Consider the following 9,679-nt stretch of genomic DNA (forward strand, 5'->3'; position numbering starts at 1 on the left):
CTGCCCTGTATAACAATGTCTCCACATCTGTTGTGGCTTCTGACAAACGGTTTCCTTTCTGACCTTGTGTTTGGCTACATGAGTTACCAAGGGAAGATGTGCTGTGGGTGTGACATCTGCCTGCTGATGCTTCCCAGCAGAGCCTACTCCCTAGAGGCAGACTCAGCCTGCTGAGACCCAGGAGGAACATAAGTGTGAGTATGAGAGACAGCAGCAGGTGCCAAGTCCCAGTGACACAGGTGACATGCAGGCCAGTGAACAGGAGAGGCTAGAAGTAATTGCTTTTGAACCCCAAATGGCTGTGCTCCTCAATGGTGGTTACCACATAAAAATTATGGAGTTCATTCTATTTTTTTGAGATATGGTCTTTCTATAGAGTTCAGACTGCCCCAGAACTCCTCATCGTGTGCGTGTATTTTGTGTGTTTGTGTGTGTAGACAGAGTCTCCTGTGACTTTATCTGCCTCTCCTACGTGGCTGAGGCTGGCTTTGAATACTTGATACTTTTTCCTTTACCTCCCAAGTGTTGAGCTTACAGAATTTTCCACCATGTCTGCCTTATACAGAAAGCTTCCTTTAAAAAAAAACTTAAAACAATCCTTAAGTGTATGAGCGGACTTCCTGCCACATGACTGTGGACCACATGCATGCTTAGTGTCTGCAGAGCTAGAAGAAGCATTGGAATCCCTGGAATTAGATTTATGGATGGTTGTGAGACACCCGTGGATGCTAGAGCAGGAAGAGTTCTTAATTCCTGAGCCATCTCTCCAGTCCTGACAAAGATTCTTAAAGAAAGTTACCTATGGGTCTAAAGAATTTTGTTTATCAGAATCCCCATTTTCCCAGTTTGTAAATGGATTCATCAATGCTTCTATTTCTCACTTTCTCTAAAATGGAAAAAGCATTTGACTTGCCCCTTGACCCCTTATCAAACTGATTGATGGCATATGAATTGTGTGTACATGGGATATGATCTCTAGGTGATATCTACCCAGATACAGATGACTAAGCAGAGTGAAGGATGGAATATGACTTAATACACAGGCTCTGCATGGTGGACAAGCACTCTGACAAAGTCAAGAGTCACGAGACATTTCATACCAATTGTTTCAGTTAGTCATGTGTCTAACTTACTTCCTCACTAAGCAGAGGATGAGGGTTTGGGACTCAGAGGAAGCAGGTCAGATGCTTCCCAAAGTCAGACAACAGAGAGCAGTGGGTTGGGAAGTGTGCACAGCTCTGTGCAATTCAAGCTTATTAACTTTCTATTTTATTTTCTTTGTATTCTTTTGGAGACAGGGTCTCACTATGTATTTCTGGCTGGCCTGAACTCACTATGTAGAACAATCTGGTCTGGAGCTCACAGAAATCTGCCTGCCTCTGCCTCCCAGGTACTGGGATTAAATTTAAAAATTACATTGTGCGTGTCTTAGTTTCTTTTCTATTGCCATGTGGAGACACAGTGACTAAGACAACTTATAAAAGAAAGGATTTAATTGGAAGGTTGTTTATGATGTCTGAGGGTGAGTCCATGACCATCATGTTGGGTAGCCTGGCAGCGATGGGAGGCATGGCACTGGAGCCTCAGCTGAGAGCTTACATCTGATCCATAAACTGGAGGCAGAGGGCAAGAGATGAACCTAGTGTGACACACGCGTGACACACTTCCTTCAAAGACCACACATCCTAATCTTTCCCCAAACTGTTCATTAACTAGGAATCACACATTCAAATATGGGCCAATATAGATAATTCTCACTCAAACCAACACAGTTTGTGTGTATGTGTGTGTGTGCATGTGTGTGTGTGTGTATGTGTGTGTGTGTGTATGTGTGTGTATGTGTGTATATGTGTGTGTGTCTATTTGTATGTGTGTGTGTGTATGTGTGTATGTGTGTGTGCGTTGCACACTAGGACCTATAGAGCACTTGTGGATGTCAGAGAAGAGCCTGCTAGAGCCAGTTGGACCATGTGGGTCATGGGGGATGAACTGAGGTCATCACCCTTGGTGGTTAGCCCCTATAACTGAGCCGCCTCACAGGCTCTTGAAGTCAGTCTCTTGATTCTTACATGACTTCACATTCTCAACAGTGACATCAACTGGAACTGTGTGTGTGTGATGGAGGATATGCTGGATTCTGATGTTCTCTGTAGCAGAAGGGTGTAGCCTGTAGTTACCCTCAATATTCCACCATTTTCAGTGTTGTTTAAGATCCGAGGAAGAGACCCAGCTGACAGTCTTTATTATCAGTGTTGGATCCCAAAGAGCCCAGAAGGAGAAAGGACAAATTGGTCTCTGCTTGTCTCTAATAAGGCTCTCAGGGACCATGGCCCTCGTGGACATGGAAGTTCCTCTGAAGAGCTGCTCTGTGGATCCCCAGATGTCCTTCTGCTCCTGAGGGCTGAGCCCAGGCTCCAGAGCATCCTGCATACAGCCCAACAACACCAATGACATTTCTCCTCCCTCAGAACTACAACTTCTGGCCAAGTAAAGAATGTGAAGCAAGCCCAGCATTTCTGGTGACATCGCCAACTGCCATCTGCTCTCAATGTCAGGTCTGTAGGACTTTATGTTGCATACTGGAGGTGAAACCTTCTAGGGACCCCCTTCCTCTTACATGGAGCCACATAAGCAGTTCTGAGTTCACAGACCACTCTTTATAATAATCACCCATTACAACCAGCACCTGTCATGTCAGTTCTGGCGTCCTGACTGTGGGGAGTCCAGGTTGGCCAAGTGTCTGTCCATCCCTCTGACTCATCCTTTCTGCCTTAGCTCCACAAGTTCAGCTCAGGGCCTCTAGCCAAGAAGTCGTGGTCTAGACCTCAGAGGTGAGCTCTGTTTGAGTCTAGAGAGCAGCACACTGTGATTATCAGTCCAGGGGTGGCTTTGGATGAGGCCAAATTTGGTCCCCAGAGCAAACAGGAATATGTGATTTGTTCAGATTGGAGAGGATGAAGAACCCATGTTTCCTTCAAGCCTCATTGTTAATCATAGTGATGATGTCTATAATACTGGGTGTTAAATACTTGTGGGTTAGAGCATCTGTGAGTGTATGAGTGCTTTGGTGGTTTTATATCTTTTTGTCAATTTTGATTAATTGTACATAATGATGGTTTCATCATGGCAGTTGTACACATATGGAAAATATGTGATCTCATGCAAATCATCTCATCCTTTACTGTCTTTGGTTTCCCCTCGGTTTTCTTGTCCCTGGAAGTAGGTTCCCTTCTACTTTAATGTTTTTATTATTATTATGTATTAATTACAAAAAATAATGTTATTTAATTAAAATAGAAAAACAGATACTGTCTCTCTCTCTATCTTGGCTGTCCTGAGACTTACATTTTTGGTTGTGAGCCTTGCCTTTAATGCTGAGCCATCCCTCCAGCTGCTGAGACGCTCTCTGGAGATACTCTCTATGTATGAAGCCGGCCTTAAGCTCGCAGAGATCCTCCAGCCTCTTCCTTTAGATTAGTGGGATTACAGATGTTGCAACCAATCTGGAGCATGTCTCTTTATTAACTTTTGAAAAGAAATGTAGTTAGGGAGTAGAACGCAATCGGGAAGCAGAGCCAGGTTGATCTCCATGAGTTTGAGGCCACGCTGGTCTACAATGCAGATTCCTTGATGACCAGAGCTACACAGAGAAATCAAATCTCAAAACCAAAAAAAAAAAAAAAATCAGAAAACCTCCGAAACCAAAAACAACAAGCAAGCAAAAAACCAAAAAGAAATATTTTCCTGAGTCTGGCATATTTCACTTATCACGTTCATATAATTTCCATCAATTCTCCTTCAAATTATCTAACATTCGTATTTTTAAATAAAGCACCACCCCACACATATCACACACACACACACACACACACACACACACACACACACACACACTTTTTTTTTTTGTCCATGAATCCATTGAGAAACATCTAAACGAAATTGCATGCTATCCTCAGACTGGCTGTGTAGCTCAAGACCTTAAACTCTTGATCCTCCTGCCTCCACCTTTTGAACACCGGGATTCAAGGCATCTACTACTACACCCTCCCTTCTAACTCTGCTAGAATTCTTATGTTTGTAATTTGTTTTTAGTTATTGAGAGAGCGTTTCTTTGTGCAGCCATGGAGACTGTCCTTGATCTTGCTCTATAGATCAAGCTGGCCTTGAACTCAGAGATCTGCTGACTCTGCCTTCCAATTGTTGGGATTAAAAGTGGGTACCAGCACCTCCAGGATATGTCTGTGATTTTTTTTTATAAATCACACTTTTATTTTATTATGGAACTGGAAAGATGGCTCAGTGGTTAAGAGCACTGGCTGTTCATCCATTAGCCCAGCACCCATAGTGTAAGTCTTACCTATCTTTAACTCCATTACCTGGGTATTGGAAACCCTCACACAGACATCCATGCAGGCAAAACACCAATGCACATGAAATAAAAACGATTTTAAAATTATGCTTTTAAAAACATTAGCTGGACAGGCATTGTGATCATGTCACCCATGAACCCGGAAAGCTGGGTCAGGAAGTTCAAGGTCACTCTTGTCAACACAGGGAGACCCTGTCTCAAAGATCCAAAAGGAAAACAATGGCAGAAAGTTCAAGCATCACACATAAATGAGCAGAAACTCACTGTCAGAAACTGTTCATCATCCTTCCTGAGACGCCACACACAATCCATTCACAGCCTGCACACTGTGCCGATGAAGAGGCGAAGCCACGGGAGGGAACACAATGTTCGTGCTTTTGCCAAAACCTCTGTCCTATTTCTCTGTTGCTCTAGTTGTCCAGTCTTCACCAGGAATCCCAAGTTTGAGAATTTAATCATCTTTGCCTGCTCATAGTCCAATGAGAGGCAGCAACCAGTCGAGTGTCTCTGAGTTCCTCCTCCTGGGACTCTCCAGGGATCCCCAGCAGCAGCAGCTCCTCTTCCTGCTCTTCCTCACCATGTACCTGGCCACTGTCCTGGGGAACCTGCTCATCATCCTGGCCATCGGCACGGACTCCCGCCTGCACACCCCCATGTACTTCTTCCTCAGCAACCTGTCCTTCGTGGATGTCTGCTTCTCCTCCACCACTGTCCCCAAGGTGCTGGCCATGCACATACTCGGGGTTCAGGCCATTTCCTTCTCTGGGTGTCTTACACAGATGTATTTTCTTTTCATGTTTGTAGACATGGACGATTTCCTGCTGGCTGTGATGGCCTATGACCGGTATGTGGCCATCTGCCACCCTTTACATTACACAACAAAGATGACCCAAAAACTCTGTGTCTTGCTGGTGGGCGGATCGTGGGTCACTGCCAATCTGAATGTCCTATTACACACCCTGCTCATTGCTCAGCTCTCATTCTGTGGGGACAATGCCATCCCACACTTCTTCTGTGACATTACTCCTCTCCTGAAACTGTCCTGCTCTGACACACACCTCAATGAGCTGATGATCCTTACAGAGGGAGCTGTAGTCAAGGTCACCCCTTTTGTCTGCATCCTGATCTCCTACATGCACATCACATCTGCTGTCCTGAGAGTCTCATCCCCAAGCGGAAGATGGAAAGCCTTCTCCACGTGTGGCTCCCACCTGGCTGTGGTCTGTCTCTTCTATGGCACCATCATTGCCGTGTATTTCAACCCCGCATCTGCACATTCATCTGAGAAGGACACGGCAGCCACCGTGCTGTACACAGTGGTGACCCCCATGCTGAACCCGTTCATCTACAGCCTGAGGAACAGCGACCTGAAAGGGGCTCTCTACAAAGTGGTCCATAGAAGGACCTTTTCTGTTTAACGAGAAGATTTGTACTGTTCCAGATCATGTTTTAGAGTTGAGCACAATTTTGCACCTGGTTTGTGTTAGGCTAAGTTAAAAAACAATTGTTTCTTTCTTGTTAGGGGACTCTCATTCATCAGCTGCCATAATGGTGTTACCAAATAATGGCACTCCACCCTGCTTTGTTTGGATTGTTTTGTGGGTTCTAGGGATGGACCCCGGACTCAGCCTCTGCTCGGTAAGAGCTCTACTCCATACTATATTCTGCAGCCATTCATAGTGACTTTAAAAATATTTTATGTGCCCTTCAACTTGTTACATTTTGTCTGTCCATCTGTTGGCTTCCTGATCATAAGTTTGGTGTATATCCATGAATGAGTGAACAGATGACAGAGGTCATTCTAGGGTGTCATTTCTTGGGAACCATAAACCTTACTTTTGCCTGACAATGTCATTCATGGGACCTTAGGCTCATGAATTAGTCTGGATTGGCAGGCCTGTGTGTCCCTGGAATCCACCAGTTTTCAGGCCCTAGCACTGGAATTACAAATTTCCTCAACTATGTCTGATGGAGGTGGGTCTTGTGTCTTATCTGTTGCTTTCATTGGTTAACTAATAAAGAAAACTGCTTGGCTTGATAGGACAGAAAATTAGGTAGGCGGAGTAGACAGAACAGAATGTTGGGAGAAAGAAGCCGAGTCAGGGAGTCGCCATGATTCTCCCACCCAACACAGACGCAGGTTAAGATCTTCCCTGGTAAGCCACCTCGTGGGATACACAGATTATTAGAAATGGGTTAGATCAATATGTAAGAGCTAGCCAATAAAAGGCTGGAATTAATGGGCCAGGCAGTGTTTTAAAGAATACAGTTTCCGTGTAATTATTTCGGGTAAAGCTAGCCGGGTGGCGGGACGCAGTCCGCTGCTGGGGCGGCCGAGTGCAGCCCGCAGCTCCAACAACATATGTCCTGTTTTGCATTGGTTTTGCGGGCCCTCATGCTTAGAAGGCAACCACCTTATAGACTGAACCATCTCCTGTTTAAAATAAAATGTATTTGAGAGCCAAGTATGGTGCCATATGCAGAGGCAGGTGGATCTCTGTGACTTCGAGACCAGCCTAGTCTACATAAAGAGTCCTAGATCAGTCAAGGCTCCATAGTGAAACCTTTCCTCAAGCACAAACAAGCAAAAAAAAATACTTAGTTTTGTTTTGATTTAAAAGTGTTTTTTTGTGTGTGTTTGTGTGTCTCTGTGTATGAACATGTGTGTGTGTGTGTGCACATGCATGTAACAGTATGTAAAGTGGAGGTCATGGACAACTTTTGGGAGTGAATTATCTCTTTTGAATTGTGGGATCCAGGAACCAACTCACAGACAAGACTGTGGCAAGTGCCTTTCTCCCCTAAGCCATCCCACCTTCCCCTAAGAAAAGTCCTTGTTTAAGGGTCTGTAGGAAGATGTGGTAACACACACATTTGGACACTGTGATCACCTAGGAATTTATTTTAGTGTAAAATCTCTATACAGAACAGGTAAGGGGGGCTCTGGAGGGTGGGGTGACAGGGAGACAGGGAGATGAAGAAAACATCTGACCTTTCTCCAATGAGCAGTGTCCTTATGTGTCCCCATTATGGTCTTCATGGAGGTTGGTTCACAAAAGCTCCTCTGTGAATGTGACTGCTACCTGCAGGAAAAGCGTTTCAGAGGAGTCAGGGCTTCAGGAATCCAGAGATGAGCTGGACATCGTCAGGACCCTTTAGGGGAATTCTGAATGGCTATATGTAACATTGGCGTGTTCATGAACTCATGTGTGGCATGTGGTAAGGAAACCTACATTCAATGCTCTTTCTGCTCAGATCCACTGCCAGGTCTTCCTAATCCCTGTGAACCAAGCCCTTCTTTCCCACAAAGCCTCTTCTTTTGTGTTCTCTAATCTTGATTATTCTTGGAGTTATTCATCCTCTCCATAAGACTTTCTTCAGCTGATGAGATGCCCTGGTCCACACTCCTTCCTCCTTGTCCTTAAGCAAAGGCAACACTCAGCTTTAGAGAGAAGAGGAGAAGCCACAGCGGCAAGGCCAAGGGATGAAAGAGTATGGCCTGAGCTTTTGTTTGCTTTCATGCTGAGGACAGTTCTAGGGCCGTGTCCCCTCGGCACACTGCTTCTGAGCTTCATCTGCCTCCTCACAGCTCCTGAGAATGTTCACTGAATGAGCTCCTTCAGAAGAATGAGGACCTCAGAAAGAGAAAGAGCAAACAGTGCTGTAAAGTTCCATAGCCAAGTTGCGCGGCCCTGTGTGTCTTCTCATGGCATTCTTCTTCCTGACCAACACGGTCACTCATGTCTGCTTAACATCTGAGAAGTGAGATTGAAATTTTTTAAAAAACTGAGTGTCCTCAAGATGATGCCCACGTGACCCCTGTCGATATACAGAATAGATGCATCTTTGATTCTTAGGAGGAGAAACAGAAGGAAAGACATTATTTACATTATTTAATTTTTACACACCATCACTCATATTTGACCCACATCTGCTTTCTTAAAATAATTCTGAACATGAAATAACTTTTGCATCTTCTTACTTTTTCATCTAATGTTTTATTGTACATTTAATTTTAACAAAATCTTTTGGGGACTTGTTCATTTTACTTGTTCAAATATTCTGCCTGGATGTATGTAAGTGCACTATGTGTGTGCCTAGTGTCTATGGACACCTGGACCTGGAGTTACAGGCTGTTGTGAGCCACCACCTGTGTCTAGGAGATGAACCCAGGTGTTCTGCAAGAGAAACAAGTGCTCTAACCATGGAGCCACCTCTCCAGCCCACATCCGACGTTCTGACCGCAGTGAGATCTGATACTGTAAGAGCAGCTAAGCCTGGAAGACTGACTGAAACCCTGGCTTTGCTCAAAACTAAGGGTCTGGGTGTGCTGAGCACTCTACCCATGACTTACATTCCAGCCCACTGTTATAATTATCCCTTCAAAATGTTACTTTCTCCTCCTTCCCCTCTCAGTATGATTTGTTATACATTGCATATTGCCCTTACACCCATGATTTTCTTCCCTTAGCGAGCTGATTACTGGGATTGCACGTGCATGCTGTGAGTCTTTGGTGTTTTCCTTAAAAAAGGATGTGTGATAATCCATAGTTGTAGTCCCAGGACTCAGAAGGCAAACACAGAAGGATCAAGAGTTATGCCTGCCTCTGCTATATCAGAAGGTTGAGGCCATGTCTGCTTCATGAGTTCCCATTACAAAACATTTGCACAATGTAAACAATGCAATCCAGGTCTGTGATTTCTCTCATATTTGGTTGTGAGCTTTGCCTTTATCAGCTGAGCCCACTCTCCATCTCTAGTCTGAAATTTCTGCAAGGTAGTGTTGCTGTCAGTTTTTTACAGTAAACTGACACATAGGCTTCTCTGCTTCTCTGCCCTGTACAACAATGTCTCCACATCTGTTGTGGCTTCTGCCAAGTGGTTTACTTTTTTGACCCTTGACCTTGTATTTGGCCACATAAGTTACAATGGAAATGTTCTGTGGGTGTGGCATTCTGCCTGCTGATTCTCCCCAGTAGGGCCTACTACTCCCTAAAGGCAGACCCTGCCTGCTGAGACCCAAGAGGAACAGAGGATGGAGTATGAGAGACAGCAGGGGATGCCAACTCCTGGTGACATGGTGACATGCAGGCCAATGAACAGGAGAGGCTAGAAGTCATTGCTGTTGAAATCCCCTGTGGCTGGGTTCCTTGTTGATGGTTACAAAGTAAAAATGACAGAGTTCATTCTCTTTTGTTCTGAGAAATGGTCTCTCTATGGAGCTCAGACTGTCACAGAGTCATCATTTTGTGTGTGTGTGTGTGTGTGTGTATGTGTGTGTGTGTGTGTGTGTGTGTGTGTGTGAGAGAG

General features: G+C 44.7%; 1 protein-coding gene across 1 annotated transcript; it reads left to right on the plus strand.

Moving 5' to 3' along the window:
• The first annotated feature begins 4,848 nt into the window (after positions 1–4,848).
• On the plus strand, positions 4,849–5,787 carry LOC102000975 (olfactory receptor 1361-like). The gene has a single exon (XM_005349224.1). The coding sequence runs from the start codon at positions 4,849–4,851 to the stop codon at positions 5,785–5,787; it is 939 nt and encodes a 312-aa protein (XP_005349281.1).
• Positions 5,788–9,679: the final 3,892 nt, after the last annotated feature.

This window comes from Microtus ochrogaster, chromosome 7 (assembly GCF_000317375.1).
Source record: "Microtus ochrogaster isolate Prairie Vole_2 chromosome 7, MicOch1.0, whole genome shotgun sequence".
Lineage (NCBI taxonomy): Eukaryota > Metazoa > Chordata > Mammalia > Rodentia > Cricetidae > Microtus > Microtus ochrogaster.